The following is a 17265-nucleotide window of genomic DNA, read 5'->3' as shown; positions in this document are numbered from 1 at the left end:
GCTATCACGTGGCTCAAACTGTGAAGTCTTTTCTATGGATTGAATGCTTGTTCCCTCCAAAACCATGTTGGAGTTTAATTGCCTATGCAAAAGTATTCAGAGGTGGGCTTTTAAGAGGTGATAAGGGCTCCACTGTCGGGAGTGGGTTTGGCACTGCTATAAAAGGGTGAATTTGGTCCCTTCTTTCCGTCTCTTGCCTTCTTCCCCTGCCAGTTGCCAACACCTTGATCTTGGACTTCTCAGCCTCAAGAACTGTGAGCAATACAATTTTGGTGATTATAAATGATCCAGTCTCAGGTATTCAGCAGAAATGGATTAAATCACCCTCTAATCACCTGATAGGTTTTTCTGTCTTGGTCAGCCTCATCTGAGTTATTTCCTTAGCTTAAGCTACCTAGGAGCCCACTGTGAATAACAAGCGTTGTTGATTTGAGATTTTTCTTTTTTTTTTTTTGATGCATTAATAGGTATAAATTTCCCTGTTAGTACTGCTTTCACTTCATCCTGTATGTTTCGTATGTCGTGTTTCATTTTCATTTGTCTCAAGGCATTTTCTAAGTTCTCTTATAATTATTGTTTGGGAGTGTATTGTCTAATTTTCACCAATTTTTCCAGTTTTCTACTGATTTCTAGTTTCATTCCATTGTGATTGAAAGAGATATTAATGGCCGGCGCCGCTGCTCACTAGGCTAATCCTCTGCCTGGGGCGCCAGCACACCGGGTTCTAGTCCCGGTCAGGGCGCCGGATTCTGTCCCGGTTGCCCCTCTTCCAGGCCAGCTCTCTGCTGTGGCCCGGGAAAGCAGTGGAGGATGGCCCAAGTACTTGGGCCCTGCACCCCATGGGAGACCAGGAGAAGCACTTGGCTCCTGCCATCAGATCAGCGCAGTGCGCCAGCCGCAGCGCGCAGGCCGCGGCGGCCATTGGAGGGTGAACCAATGGCAAAGGAAGACCTTTCTCTCTGTCTCTCTCTCTCACTGTCCACTCTGCCTGTCAAAAAAAAAAAAAAAAGAGATTAAAAAAATTTTGTCTATCTATGGGGTTGGAGCTGTGAACCTCTGCTTGCTGATTTAAGTCCCAGCTGCTCCACTTCCTATCCAGCTCCCTGCTAATGCGCCTGGGAAGGCAATGGAGGATGACCCAAGTGCTTGGGCTTCTGCATCCACAAGGGAGACCCGGGTAAAGCACCTGGTTTTCTCCCTTAAAAATGGTGGTTTGTTTTGTTTTGGTGACTGCTACCTTGGGTCCTGCACACCTTTCCTGTAGCTGGTGTTCTGATACGCCTAGCCTTTCTTTCAGTATTTTCATCCTTATGGTAGATTTTCCAAGTGTGATTTCAGCTCACCTTCAGGCTCTCCACTCCCCTCTTCTGTCTTATTTACTGGTCTTTCAGACCCTCCTTGAGGTCTACAAAGGTTCATGGCAGGAGTTTGAAAAACAGTTGTGCTGGAATTTGGTACTTTTGTTTTCCTTATAGATAATTAGAAAGTGACAATAGTCTATTTTCTGCTATGTTATATATTCTGAAGGCATAGGTGATATGTGGTTTTCATGTTCTTCATGTTGATGTGTATAGTTTTTGGAGACTATATGGAGAGGTTTGGATTTGTATAGTTGGATTGATTCTTGATTGCCTGTAAGCTACTTAAAATTTTTTTTCTTTGAAAGACAGAGTGACAGGGAGAGGGAGAGAGGTCTTCCATTTTCTGTTTCATTTCCCAAATGCCTGCAATAGCTGGGGATGGGCAAGGCTAAAGTCAGGAACCAAGAACCCTATCCTGGTCTCCCACATGGGTGGCAGGGGCCCAAGCACTTGCAAACAAGACCCCACCCACCTCGCCCGCTTTCCTGAGCCTTGGGGGGACCAGCCCACAATGAGCCTCTGTTGTCCCTTGCTGTCTCTAATAAACCTACCCCGCATACCTTGTGTGTGTGGATGCTATGTCTCTTTGGAGCCAGTGTGAAGTGGTAGTTCATTGCATTGTATGACTGTGCCGCAACCTGCCCACTCTGTTGTGCATGGGTTGCCTCCCGCCCCTGCTTTGATTTGGTATTAGGAATAGTTGGTGCTGCCGTGAACATGGCTGTACTTGTTTTCCAGAGCACATGTACATGCTTTTCCCCAAGGTTTGAAAGTCTACATCAGAGTCAGATTCTGGGTCACGGTATATGCACATCATTCGCTTCAGTAAGTAATGCTAGCCTGTTTCACCAAAGAGATTATATCAGTTTACATTCCTAACAGTGTTCACATTTCAAAACAACGTTATGGTATTTTAGTCTGCACAATTGTAACTTTTCTGGTTGGTGCCTAAGTAGTATCTCTGTGTGGCTTAAATTTTCATTTACCTGGATGGTAAGGGGGTTGAGTACATTTTCTTTTTATGTTCATAGGTCATTTTTTTTAAAATTTGGGAGTGAGAGAAAGAAACAGAAATAATGTCTTCCATCTGCTGGTTACTCCCCATATGGCTGCAATGGCCGGGGTTGGGCCTATCTGAAGCTAGGAGCTTCTTTCAGGTCTCCCATATATATGCAGGGACCCAAGCACTTGGGCCATCTTTCACTGCTTTCCCAGGCCATAGCAGAGAGCTAGATTGGAAGAAGAGCAGCCAGGACACAAACCAACACCCATATGGGATGCTGGCACTGTAGGCAGAGGCTTAGCCTATTAAGCAACAGCGCTGGCCCTGGTGATTTTTTTTTTAAAGAGATTTATTTTTATTTATTTGAAAGAGTTACAGAGAGAGGTCTTCCATCCCCTGGTTCACTTGCCAAATAGCAGCAACAGCCAGAGATGAGCCAATCCAAAGCCAGGAGCTTCCTCTGGGTCTCCCACATGTGTGCAAGGGCCCAAGTACTTGGAGCCATCTTCTGCTGCTTTCCCAGGCACATTAGCAGGGAGCTGGATTAAAAGTGGAGCAGCTGGTAGTTGAACTGGCGCCCATATGGAATGTTGGTATTGCAGGCTGGGTCTTTAAACCATTGCGCCACAGTGCCAGCCCTGGTCATTTGGCTTTTACTGATATGTACCTGTTTACTTCTCTTGCCCATTCTTCTTTGTTATTTTGTATATTCCATGTAAGATGCCTTTAATTCTCATGACTGCAGCAGATAATGGCCCCATCTGTAGCTTGCCTTTCACTGCCCTACTTTTATGTTTATAACACAAGGCTTTTCCTTTACGAGTAGTGCTTTTCATATCTTGCTTTGGAATTCTTTCCCTATCCCAAGCTTAGGAAACATTTTTCTCTATTGTTTTGACTTATTGAACTCACAGCTGGAGCTACCCAAAAATGGTGGCAGGGGAGTTTCCTACAAGAGAGTGGGACCTTTTGGGATTCCAAAGAAAGGTGCTAAAAGCCAGGATTATCAGTCCAGAGCATTTTTTTGAGGATCTCACTTACAGAAAGGGCTTCAGTCCCCTGTCTCATGATGGACAATGAGAGAAACGGATGTCCTACCAAGGGGTGTTCACACCAAGGTGGCAGAGTATTGGGTTTGATGGGAGAAGCTTGAGGAACTTGACTCGGGGCCAGGGCTGGTTTCTCTCAGTGTTTTGGGCAACAACCTAAACACCTTTCTCAGTGCCTGGGAACGTTCAAGGTCCCAACTTGAGTTCAAGACTGCTGGGAATACCATGCAGCTGGCCTGGTTACACAGCAGTATAGGCACTGTGTTCCAGCAAGGTCAGGAGAAAAAGGAGGAAGCAGAGGGCCCTCCAGTTACTCTATAGACACTTGTGTCACCTCACATTATACAGTTTATCTGTAGCTGATTTTTGTGTATGGTCAGAGGGAATAAATTTAATTTCCCCTCCAGGTAGATATTCAGTAAGCCATCTACATTTATTAAAAAGATCACCTTCCTACTGCTTACTAAGCTGACTTTGTCATAAATCAGGTGTGTGTCTATACATGTTTGGATTCTTTTTAGTTCCACTGGACTGTTTGTCCATGCTTAGGGTAATATCACATTTTTAATATCATATTACCTAATGGAATAGTTTTTATACCATAACTTGTGATTCTCCCACAAAGTAGGTTACTAACTTGATATGAAATAGACATGCTATATTAAGTCATCATGGTGCACTGGGAACCCAATCAGACTTTTCCCTACATTCTATCCTCATCACCCAATGGTGAGCGTTTTTTAAAAAGATTTATTTGAAAGAGTTACACAGAGAGAGGAGGAGAGGCAGAAAGAGAGGTCTTCCATCTTCTGGTTCACTCCCCAATTGGTTGCAATGGCTGGAGCTGTGCCAATCTGAAACCAGGAGCCATGAGCTTCTTCCAGGTCCCCCTCGTGGGCGCAGGGGCCCAAGGACTTGGGCCATCTTCTACTGCTTTTCCAAGCTATAGCAGAGAGCTGGATCAGAAGTGGAGCAGTCTGGACTTGAATTGGCACCCATATGGGATGCTGGCACTGCAGACGGCAGCTTAACTTGCTATGCCACAGCACCAGCCCCGAGCATTTTCTTTTAAAATTTGAAAGAAAGCGGGAGATGCAGATTGTCCATCTGCTAGTTCACTCCCCACCTGGCTACAATAGGCAGGACTGAGCCAGGCCAAAGCTAGGAGCCTGGAACTCCCTCCAGGTGGCCCATGTGGGTGGCAGGGACTCAGGTGCTTGGGTTATCATCCATTGCCTTTGAGGTACATTATCAGGGAGCTGGGTCAGAAACAGAACACTCAGGACTTGAACCAGCACTCCAGTATGGGATGCTGGCATTGAAAGTGGTGGCTTTATCTGTCATTTTAGGATAAAAGAAATGTACTATTACAGGCACTTGTGACATTTGAGGACGTGGCTGTGGATTTCTCCCAGGAGGAGTGGCAGTACCTGAACCCTCAACAGAGGACTCTGTACAGAGATGTGATGCTGGAGGCCTACAGCAACCTGGTCTCTGTGGGTAAGAGTGGCCTCCTTGGCTGATTTTGCTGTTTAGGATGATTATGTCCGGTCGAGGGCCTTCTCTTTTCAATTTCCCCCTTTTCTCTCCCGACACGGTATTTTTTTAAAATTTATTTGACAGAGTTAGACAGTGAGAGAGAGACAGAGAGAAAGGTCTTCCTTCTGTTGGTTCACCCCCCAAATGGCTGCTACAGCTGGCGCTGCGCTGATCCGAAGGCAGGAGCCAGGTGCTTCCTCCTGGTCTCCCATGTGGGTGCAGGGCCCCAAGCACTTGGGCCATCCTACACTGCCTTCCTGGGCCATAGCAGAGAGCTGGCCTGGAAGAGGAGCAACTGGGACTAGAACCCGGCACCCACATGGGATGCTGGCACTGCAGGCAGAGAATTAACAAAGTGAGCCACGGCGCCGGCCTCCCGACACGGTATTTGTGACCTTGAAACCCAGAATTAAATGGTTTGACTTGCTCATGTGCGAAGCAATAGGTCCCTGGTGCTGCCTCCAAACTGCAAGTTTGCTGTCTCTGAGGCTCTAAAGAACAAGGAAGTACCCTGTCATTTCTCATTCACAGGGCAACAGGTCACCAAACCAGACCTCATCCTCAGGTTGGAAGCAGAAGAGCTGTACCCAGAAGGAAAAATCCCGATTTGGAACTTTCTGGGTAAGTGGCATTGAACCAGGCTCTGAGGACAGAAGGTCTCAACCTATCATTCGGGTGAGGCTTCCCTGGAAAGGGCTTTCAGGAATTTATCTTGGAGAAAGTTTGTGGCCCTCTGGTGCTAGAGGACAGGGACATGAACACCCCAGACATTAGGACTGACACCCCCTGCCCTGCCCTGCCTCTCCGTGGGCCACTCTCCCTTGGCTGACGCTTACCTGAAAGTTTCTGCATAGTTCCCTCTGACTTGTGTATAAATGCCTCATTCCCTTCCAGGACTCTCATCTGTCACTGGCTTACCTGAAGCCAGGCCCCTGTTAGCCACGGGCCTGGACTTGAATGCTCCAATTCCAAATTGGACTACCTGAGTCCATTCTTCTTATTCAGCTGAGACACTCCTGTTTAGAACAGATTTGTAGACTTAACAGTTAAAATGCCTTGATTTTCTATTGCTTACAATAGTTTTAGTGAGAGAATTCTCATGTCATAAAATCCACCTTTGAAGAGTCAACAACTCAGTGGTTTCAGTATATTCAGAATTGTACAGCCATCATTGGTAATTCTTCGTTTCATCACCACCAAAAGCAAGCTTAACTCTTAGCCGTGCTTTCCATTCCTTTTGCCCACCATTCTCTACCAGTCACTAATGTACTTTCTGTCTGATTTTGCCTATTCTGGACATCTCATATAAAAAACGTAGCCTTTTCTTCCTGGTTTCTTTCAGTAGACCTGTTTTCATGCTGTGGCATCTGTACTCCATTCCTTTTTAAAAATAATTTATTTGAAAGCTAGAGTTAGGGAAAGAGCTTCTATCCGCTGGTTCACCCCACAAATATCTGCACCAGCTCTGGCTGGGCCAGGCTGAAGCCAAGAGCCTGGAACTCCATCTGTCTCTCCCATGTGGGTAGCAGGGGCCCGAGTACTCGGACCATCTTCTGCTGCTTTGCAATGCACATTAGCAGGAAGCTGTATCAGAAATAGAGCAGCGGGTACTCAAGCTGGTGCTCACGTGGGATGCTGGTATTACGGGCGGCTGCCCAGCTGACTGCCACAATGCTGGCCCCTTTTGGAGGACTTACGTTCCATAGTATGGCTAGATAACATTATCCATTCATCTATTGATGGACATTTTTTTTGACAGGCAGAGTTAGAGAGAAAAGTCTTCCTTCCGTTGGTTCACCCCCCAAATGGCCACTATAACCGGCGCTGCGCCAATCTGAAGCCAGGAGCCAGGTGCTTCCTCCCAGTCTCCCATGCAGGTGCAGGGCCCAAGCACTTGGGCCATCCTCCACTGCCTACTGAAAGAGGAGCAACCAGGACAGAATCCAGTACCCCAACTGGGACTAGAACCTGGGGTGCTGGTGCCGCAGGCGGAGGATTAGTCAAGTGAGCTGCAGCACTGTTTTTTTCTTTTTGACTTAGGAATGCTGCTGCTATGAACATTCATGTACAAGGTTTTTTGTGGTTTTCTTTGGGTAGGTATGGGGAATCTTCAAAAAGTTCATGGAAACTCTGTAGTATGAAAAAGCTATGCAGGGATTTCAGATCTTTCATGCCAAAAAACCCCTGATCTTTTAATTCCATTTTCCATGAGCATTTTGAAGAACCCTCATACACAGGATTGGAATTGTTATATCAGTGTACTATGTGTTTAACATTTTGAAGAACTGCCAAACTGTGTGAATATCCTATTATTGAAATCTGAAAGGTAGGGGCTAGCATTGTGGCTGAGTGGGTTAAGCTACTTCCTGCAACTCTGGCATCCCGTATGGGCACTGGTTCAAGACTCAACTGCTCCACTTCCCATCCAGCTCCCTGCTAAGCAGCAGAGGATAGCCCAAGTGTTTGGGCCCCTGCTCCCCACATAAGAAACCTGGAAGAAACTTGTGGTTCCTGGCTTTAGCTGGGCCCCTCCCCGGCTGTTGTGGCCATTAGGGGAGTGAACCAGGAGATGCAAGGTATCTCTCTCTGCCTTTCAAATAAATAAAAATCTTTTAAAGATATCCCAAAGCTTTTAACATTCACTGGTTCTTGCCTGAAGCAGTTATTACAAAGATGACTGATTCTTATTTTTTCACAGTTCATTCATTTTCAAGTTCAAGATGTCCTTAATTTATCTAGCAGAAGTCCCTTCAGGCTGGCACCTCTGTCATTTTAACATGTCCCTAGCATTGAGCACTTCTCACTTTCTAGTACAAGAATACCTTCCAGGTTCACCTTGTCCTCTCCCTGGTTTAGACCTGGGATCAGAAACTTCACCAAGGATGTCTGATTGCTATTAGTGGGAGTGTTTTTAGAACTCAGGACTGATGTCTGTGCATAGCTACTCAGATTCCTGTATCTTTTATCCCCTTGTATGAGTTCAAAATGTTTATAGAAAATGGAATGAAATGTTACATTTCTTTGGGTGCAAAGACATTTTTAAAGTCCATTCATAGCTTTTTCATAATATACATTTTCTATGAACTTTTTGAAGTACCCTTGTATTTCTTTAACTGTATCAATTGTCCTTTAGTTTTCCACATTCTAAGTAAATACCACCAGGAGGTATTTACTTATTTATAGTCCTTTGTTCTCTGTCTTTTGCTGTTGTTAGATCTAGAAGGTGAGTCCGATTCAAGTTTTTAGTTTTCTTTAGCAAGATTACACCCTAGCTCATTCCTCCAGTAGGCATATAATGCATAGTTCTCTCTGTTTTGTGTCATTTGTGACTATAGCTTAGATGCATTAATTCATTAATGGTTGGGAAATGGTGACATTTTAATTACATCACATCTTCTTTGTTGATTGTCTAGAATACTTCTATATAAAGAGAAATGCCCTTCATCTATTATTTGGTTAACATGAGTTACCCTGTCTTTCTATTAAGTTTTCTACCTACCAGTTTTCAGGAGTTGGTTTTGTAGCATCATTCAAAGGTAACCAATTAGTTATGTCTTTTCTTATATATCACTGAATCCATTGCATTATCACAAATCAAACCATCTGATCTTTGGCAACTTCCTTGCTTTCTGGCATTATAAGACAATCTAGGTTTGTTAAAGAATGTATTTTGTCTATTTCCTATCTCTGGCCTGGAATTGGCCATTTCTCTAAGGAGCCCTGGTGCTTTTTCATTGACAGAGCCAGGAATTATGTTTACATTTTTAAAGGAAAAAAATACCTTGTGTATTCAAATTAATATTTTCAGATTATATTCTGGACTTAGATTTTAATTAATCTTACAACTGATAATTTTAATATTCTGACACTGTTGTATGTATATAGTGAGTTGAATCAGTTGATGTAACCATATTGGTGCCATTGAGAATCAAGACTTTTGAACATGGTCATTAGGAAAGGACAAAGGGAGGTTTACTATTAGGGAACTCTTTGTTCCATGTTGACTTATGATTATTTAGTTCTAATATACCATCTAAATAACAAGGCATATTCAGAGAAGTCTATCATCTTTCCTTCTCCATCCTATTTCCTTTATATATTCATTTTCTTAGAAAAAGGGTACCCTGTTGGACAGTTTATTTTTTCACTAAAACATCTGCTTGAATATTAAGTACATAGAAATACTTTTTCACAGTAATATGGTTCCTTATAACAATAGCAATATTGTTGTGGTAATGTACATTTTAAAGCACTTCCTATGTGCCATGTGTGACCTATTCTAAGTAATTTAATCACTTTAACATCCATTTGTTCAGTCAATGTTATAATTCCTGTACTACAGGCATGAAAGTAAAATACAAATAGATTAGATCAATGACCTAAGGTCACAGGTTGGACTAGAGAGCCACGCGCTAAGCACATGGGCCGTACTGCTTCAGCAGATCCTTGCTGGCGCTTAGGTCTCACCCAGTACATTTTGTAAAAGCTCTTCTGATTCTGTGTTCATCTCTGGTTAGGAAGTCTCAAGAAGGGAAACTACACCTGAATGATCCATTTTAAAATTCAGCACAGATTCAGTGTTCCTTAGCCAAAATATTTGGGATCAAAATGTTTCAAGATTCTGGAATTTTTTGAATTTTGGAATATTTGCATAGACTTTACTGGTTGAGCATCTCTGAAAATGTAAAATGCTCCCAGATCTGAGACATGACATTCAAAAAGATCAAGTTTCATATCAGTTTGGATTTTGATATTAGGAATGCTTCACTTGCATTACTATGGCAAAATGTTGACATTACCAAATCTAAGCAGTAATATGAATAGTTACTGTACTTTTAGCTTTTCTCCGTGCCTGAAAAACTTTATAATTCTGGAAAAACAAATGCAAGAAATATTTACTATATTAACTTTTGAAGATACTTTTCATTTTAATACATACACTAGAAGAAATTGCCATCAATTAATCTGATATGCCATTGAGTATAATATGCATCTGGATTCAGAGGTATTAAAATGTGAAATATTGTACATGTAATGGGTGAAATGCGAGGTTTTACAAGATTTTCTCTAAATGAGTGATACAGATGACCACCTACTTCAGAAGTTAAGAAAAATTAAGTTTTCAGAGTATACGTTTTTAGAAATACTGAACTGCCTCTTGAAAGTTAGATTGTCTAGATTCTGAATTTAGCAAAATATGTAGGACAGGGCCAGGTGGTGATGGAACATGACAACTGCTTTGGAGTTAATAATAGCCACAGTTTTAGTGGAGATAGTGTAGGCAGAAGCAGAAGAGGTGGTGTTGAAGCACTGTGAATGAAAGCTTGGATGGATATCCAAGTAAAGCCACATTAAGTAACAATCTTTAGGTTGTTTCTGTCAAGCTTCTTTTTCTGTTATCCACTGAGAATGTAGATTCCAGGTTATTTTAAGCCTTGAGTCTAGGTACCATCCTGTTGCATTTCTTTCTCATTGGAAATAGTTTAAATCAGGTACGGGTAAGAGTTCACATAGTAACTGAAGGTTAAGGTAGATAAGATCCCCAGAGTTGATGGAAGTCAAGAGATGCTATAGAAGTACAGGTAAGAAAGGCTGAGGTGTCAGTATAGGATTGTGGAGGTTTTGTAAAAGACTCTGTCCAGGAACTCTGATCAGAGTGTCATCTTCTGCATGGTTGGACATTTCTAAGGAAGATTCCTTTCATAATGTCACACTATAAAGATGGTTTGTTGTTCTTTCTAGAAGAAGTTGGCCACGTTGATGAACAGATCAAGAGGCAGCAGCAGGATTACCAAGATAGCTGTGTGTTGATGCCATTTGGATTCCCTGACAAGAAAACAGGCACTACCAAAAGTAGCCGTAACTATAATGAATTTGGTGATACACTTCATCTGAACTCCAGCCTTGTCACTTCAATACAAAGACCCCATAAGTATGAATTGTTTGGAAATAATATGGTAGATAATTTGGACTTATTTAGAAGCTCTACAGAAAAGAAACATGGTAGTGGATGTGCAAAATTATTCTTCCATACCGAGTATGAGAAAACAAATCCTGGAGTGAAACCCTATGGCTATAAAGAGTGTGGTAAAGCCCTCAGACGAAAGAAAGGGCTTAGTCTGCATCAGAGAATTAAAAATGGAGAGAAACCTTTTGAATGTACCGCCTGTAGGAAGACCTTCAGCAAGAAGTCCCACCTCATTGTACACTGGAGAACTCACACGGGAGAGAAACCTTTTGGCTGTACTGAATGTGGAAAAGCCTTTAGCCAAAAGTCTCAGCTTATCATTCACCTTAGGACGCACACAGGAGAGAGACCCTTTGAGTGTCCCGAGTGTGGGAAAGCCTTCCGAGAAAAGTCCACTGTCATCATCCATTACAGGACTCACACAGGAGAGAAGCCTTACGAGTGCAACGAGTGTGGGAAAGCCTTCACTCAGAAGTCAAACCTCATTGTCCATCAGAAGACCCACACAGGGGAGAAGACCTATGGGTGCACCAGATGCGGGGAATCCTTCCTCCAGAAGCTCGATCTGATCCTACATCATAGTACTCATACGGGAAAGAAACCCCATGAGTGTAATGAGTGCAAGAAAACCTTCAGTGACAAGTCAACCCTTGTCATACATCAAAGAACTCATACAGGAGAGAAACCCCATAAGTGTACTGAATGTGGGAAGTCTTTCAATGAGAAGTCAACCCTCATCGTTCATCAGAGAACACATACAGGAGAGAAACCCTACGAATGTGATGTGTGTGGGAAAACCTTCACCCAAAAGTCAAACCTTGGTGTGCATCAGAGAACTCATTCAGGAGAGAAACCCTTCGAATGCAATGAATGTGAGAAAGCCTTCTCTCAGAAATCCTATCTCATGTTACATCAGAGGGGTCATACAGGAGAGAAACCCTATGAGTGCAATGAATGTGAAAAAGCCTTTTCCCAGAAGTCCTATCTCATTATACATCAAAGAACTCATACAGAAGAAAAGCCCTATAAATGCAATGAATGTGGCAAAGCCTTCAGAGAAAAGTCCAAGCTCATTATACATCAGAGAATTCACACAGGAGAGAAACCCTATGAATGTCCTGTGTGTTGGAAGGCTTTTAGTCAGAAGTCACAACTTATAATACATCAGCGAACTCACACAGGAGAGAAACCTTACGCGTGCACCGAGTGTGGGAAAGCCTTCAGAGAAAAATCGACATTCACTGTACACCAAAGAACTCATACTGGAGAGAAACCCTACAAGTGTACAGAATGTGGGAAAGCCTTTACCCAAAAATCAAACCTCATTGTACATCAGAGAACCCACACGGGGAAAAAGGCCCATGGGAGAAGCCACAGCCGGAAGCCAAAGCTTATTGGGCATTAGACTAAATCAACACACACTGAAGAAAAGTAGTGTCAAATTCGCTACTTTGCAAGTATGTTCTTTTTGATGGTTTAAATGTGGGGAGTAAGTTCACCCAAAAACTGCAGAAGTGTTAACAAAATGAGGAGAGGGCTTCCAGGGGCAGAGGGGATCCAGCATTGGTGTAGGAAATTTGAGAGAGAGAAGGTACCCAAGGCTGCAGATGTGAGACAGCAGTGGGTAGACTCTCAGCTGAGGTTCAGGATGCACTGGGGGGTACAGTGCAGGGTGTCTTTGAATAACGCTCCAGCCACCCTTATTCACCAACTCAGGAGAAGCCTGAAATAATTAAGTGTGTAGGGATACCCGGTTGTTAGAAAATACAGCCCTTAAAAGTCCAGGAAAAACTCTTCTCAAAGAAGATTCAAAAGTTGAATACCACAGGTACACTTCTAGGAGTGTAATTACATGTACAAAACGATTAACACACAGAGGTATTCACTGATGCACTGTTTATGCAAACAAAAGATTGGAAGCAGTCCAAATGCCACCACGAGGGTTTTGGTCCCCCAGATTGTAGTATGTTCATATGGCAAACTCCTAGGTAGACAGAAATGAATAAGGAGAACTTGGATACCATTTATAGAGTGATGTTGGATAATCGCCATATTCTGTTATTAGGTAGGAGGAGCAAGGTGCAGGATAGTGAGTGTAACATGCTACCATTTGTATATAAAAAAGGGAAATGGCTAAGTACATAATTGAGTGTATATGCATTAAATATCACTGGAAAGACACACAAGAATCTGGTAACCGATTACCTGGGTAAGTGGCAATGGGTAGCTGGGGGGATGGACTTGGGAGGGAGACAACTGTGTGTCATTTCATAGCTTTGGAAAATTATACTGTATGGATGTCCTACCTTTTCAAAACTAAATAAAACTTAGAAAAAAAAGCATGCTGTATTACTGTTAGAGTCTAGATACAGGATTTGAAAACATTTAATGAGTAGATAACACTCAGTAGAATCTAACCATTTTTTTTCCAACTGAACAAATCAAATAACCAGGCGAACAGAGCAGAGTCCATGAATTCCAAAGGCACTTAGGCATTAAAGTGATTCCTGGGTCAGCTGGGACCACATTAAGTAAACCGAAAATAATTAAGATGGGAGCATATTTCTTCCTAGACAAAGTGATATCTGAAAATATCCTACACTGAAGCCCACCAGTGTCTGTATCTTAGCAAAATGATTCTGATTCCTTCATTCATATACAGAGATGTATACTGTTTGAGAGGTACTAAAGCTGAGTCCACACAGAGGTTGACTAACTTTCTCCTAAGCGTCACCAGCAGTAGTGACCTTGTCTTTTCCAATGTGAGAGGTTGAAAGCCGTGGTCTCAATGAACACAGCCGGAAATTACTTAACCAGGTCATTTGCTCCAGAACAAAAGGCCCTGCTTGGGAATCGCTGTATTTCTGACCCTTGGGTTAATGTGCTTTTTCACTGGGACCATTTCTGTAGAAAAGGGTAACCCACACTACATAAAACCTATCCGTCAAACAGGCTAGTGACATAGCCCTGACACCCTGTCTGTGCTCTCGCAGGCTGCCATTTTTCCTGAATTATTCTGCAAGGAAATGAGCCTTTGGCTCACTTTTTTTTTTTTTCATGACAAACACATTCAGTGCCTTTCCAGGGAGAGGACGTGGGCTCAACAACTTGCCCCTGACGCAGTCTTCTGGGATGCTGAAAACAAAACCTCCCATCTTCTTACTGCTGGAGAACCTCCCTGGGGTTTCACATCCATTAAGGGTCATCTTGCGTCTTACCATTTCCCACGGCTCTTGGACTCCGGCTTCCTGGGACACAGATGGGCCACTTGTGGGCAAACGGAGGTGAGTGAGGCAGAGACCTAGAAGGGAAAGTATGGGGGTGAATAAATGGGCTGCAGTAAGGGACACATCCCCTGGAGTGAGTTACTAGAGTAAAAAGTTAAGTAAACGTGAGTGTGTGGGGTGAATGGGGAGACGAAGGGCAGTGTGACTGATGGCGGTGCGGTTGAGTGAATAGCAGCATGGCTGAGTGACCCCGCATGGCAGGGTAGCAGAGCCAAAATCGTCTAGGCAGTCAAGGTGGGAAGACTGCTGGAATGGGGGAATAATAGTGGGTACTTGGGAGTGACACGGATGTTTAACGCAGGGGTAATAAGGTCTTGGAGTTGGTCATGGAAACTGGTGGGGAGTGAATGGAGGAGGTGGTCACTGGAATTTCTAATCCAAGAGAAGCTGCCCTCACAACCCTGTGGTGACCCCTGGTGTATGGGCTAGAAAAAGCCTGTTCCTCTGGGCATAGCATTCAGTGTCACATCCATGTTCTCATTACTTAAATATGAAGGGACTTCAAAAAGTTTGTGTAGGTACAATTGAAAGATAATCTTTTGGTGTATAATTATTTGGGGGCAAAATTTTGAAATCCAGGTATATAAGGGGTCTTTTTAAAAGCTGAGAGAACTGTGTATTACAGAAAAACTGCACATAGGTTTTTAAAAGTCTTCACCAAAATCAATTTCCCTGTGAACTTCCTAGAGTAGCTTCATACACTTGAATGGCCACCTAGAGATATCCCTGACACTGTCCCCAAATCAGCTCAGTCATGACTAGGCAAGCTGTGAGTTTCACCTCTATTCTTTTGAAGACTTACTTGTTTTGTTGTTGTTCTTTTTGTTCTACTTAATACCACTGGTTGAACTCTGTGATTAATACACAGTTATTCGGCCAGCGCCGTGGCTCACTAGGCTAATCCTCCACCTTGCGGCACTGGCACACCGGGTTCTAGTCCCAGTCGGGGCGCCGGATTCTGTCCCGGTTGCCCCTCTTCCAGTCCAGCTCTCTGCTGTGGCCCGGGAAGGCAGTGGAGGATGGCCCAAGTGCTTGGGCCCTGCACCCCATGGGAGACCAGGAGAAACACCTGGCTCCTGCCATCGGATCAGCGTGGTGCGCCGGCTGCAGCGCACCGGCCGCAGCGGCCATTGGAGGGTGAACCAACAGCAAAGGAAGACCTTTCTCTCTGTCTCTCTCTCTCTCTCACTCTCACTCTCACTATCCACTCTGCCTGTCAAAAAATTAAAGAATAAGGATAAAATGAGATAAAGGTTAATGATCCCTAATTTGAAAATTTGAAATATGACCTGCTCCAAAACTTTAAACCTTTTAAGTGCCAACATGAGGCCACAGTTGGAAAATTTCACACTTGACCTCCTGTGATGGGTTGCAGTCAAAATGTAAATGCACTAAAAATATTTTATAAATTACCTTCAGGCTATGTGTATAAGGTGTATATGAAACAAATGAATTTTCATGTTTAGACTTAGGTCCCATTCAAGATATCTCATTATGTAACATGCAAATCTTACAAAACCAAAAAAAAAATTTAAAGTCTAAAACACATCTATCTGGTACCAAGCATTTTGGATAAAGGTTACCCAACCTGTATTAATAAACAGGACAAACAAGATTTTGTTAACAAAATCACTAGAATAGATAAAAGTACATAGGCCAAAGACATCTGATTAAGAAAAAAAAATTAGGAATAAGAAAGGGGACATAATCACACATATAGGAGAGATTTTAAATCAATCAATCCATCTACAGTTTCCAGTTTAAAAGGTGAAGTGGCTACAAGCGCTTAATCCTCTCTCAAAATACACACACACACACACGCAAGATTTACTTATTGAGAGGCAGAAGTTGGGGGAGAAAGTCTTCCATCCACTGGTTTGTTCCCCAAATGGTCACAACAGCTGGATCTGGGCTGATCCAAAGTCAGGAGCTTCTTTTGGGTCTCCCATGTGGGTACAGGGGCCCAAGGACTTGGGCCATCTTCCACTGCTTTCCCAGGCCATAGTAGAGAGCTGGATTGGAAGTAGAGCAGCCAGGACTAGAACCAGTGCCCATATGGGACACCAGCACTGCAGGCAGCCGCTTTACTGGCTATGTCAGTGCCGACCCCAAGATATATTATTTTAATTTATAAATCCACCAGAATGAAAGGAATGGGAAGAGACATTTCCATTCATGTTAAGAACTTAGCAAATTATTGGTCCGGTGTTGTGGCATAGCTGGTAAAGGCACCATCTGCAATGCCAGAATCCCATATGGGCACTGGTTGGTATTCTGGCAACTCTGCTTCCAATTCAGCTCCCTGATAATGGCCTGGGGAAAGCAGCATAAGATGGCCCAAGTGTTTAGGCTCCTGGTACCCACATGGGAGACTCAGGTGAAGCTCCTGGATCCTGGCTTTGGCCTGGCCTAGTCCTGACCATTGCGACCATCTGGGGAGTGAACCAGCAAATGGAAGATTCTTCTGTCTCTCCTCTAACTCTGACTTTCAAACAAATAATTTTAAAAATAAAGAGTTTTGCAAACTAGGAATAGATATGAATTCCCTTAATCTGACTGAGGGCACCTACATAAAACCTACATGTAGTTAAGGTGCCTGACTAAATGTTTCCCTTTAGATCAAGAGCACCATTTCTCTTCAGTACTGAATTCAAGGTATTAGCCAATGCAATAACCAAGAAAAAATGTAAAAGGACAAGAAAGAAGCAATATAATTGTTAGAATTTGCATATGACATTTTATCTTCAGATGAGCTATTAGAATATGTATAAAAATATGTAGTCAATTTCACAAGATTAATGGATAAAAACGTCACTATATAACACTCTCTAGATAGAACTGTATTTCTACATGTCAAGAATAATTAGAAAGTGAAAGTTTAAGATGATGCTACTTACTGTGTCAGCAAGAAATATACACACTACCAACTAGGAATGAACTTCAAATATGCACAAGGCCTCTGCAGAGAAAATTACAAAGCCTCACTGAAAGAATATAAAGACCTAAATAAGGCAGTGAAGTTCTTGGCACAAAGACAAGTACACAAATAGAAGCAAAT

The 17265-nt window shown here is 42.9% G+C and overlaps 1 protein-coding gene across 33 annotated transcripts in view; it reads left to right on the top strand.

Annotated features, from left to right (window-relative positions):
* LOC100353466 (uncharacterized) overlaps nucleotides 1-12831 on the top strand; it is a 45376-nt gene extending 32545 nt beyond the window's left edge. For 12 of the 33 annotated variants that reach the window (XM_051827071.3, XM_089324428.1, XM_070066999.2 and 9 more), the window contains 3 exons: nucleotides 4763-4913; nucleotides 5484-5573; nucleotides 10695-12831. In XM_051827071.3, coding sequence (XP_051683031.1) covers nucleotides 4763-4913; nucleotides 5484-5573; nucleotides 10695-12325 — 1872 coding nt within the window. In that variant the 3' untranslated portion in view covers nucleotides 12326-12831. The remainder of the gene's footprint in view (nucleotides 1-4762; nucleotides 4914-5483; nucleotides 5574-10694) is intronic. The other 21 variants (XM_008272563.5, XM_070066989.2, XM_089324440.1 and 18 more) reach the window with 4 other exon arrangements.
* Nucleotides 12832-17265: the final 4434 nt, after the last annotated feature.

Source organism: Oryctolagus cuniculus, chromosome X (assembly GCF_051225735.1).
Source record: "Oryctolagus cuniculus isolate XC-2025 breed Fujian yellow rabbit chromosome X, ASM5122573v1, whole genome shotgun sequence".
Taxonomy (NCBI): Eukaryota; Metazoa; Chordata; class Mammalia; order Lagomorpha; family Leporidae; genus Oryctolagus; species Oryctolagus cuniculus.
The sequence above is the reverse complement of the archived record's forward strand: the minus strand, read 5'-3'. Positions and strand labels throughout refer to the sequence as shown.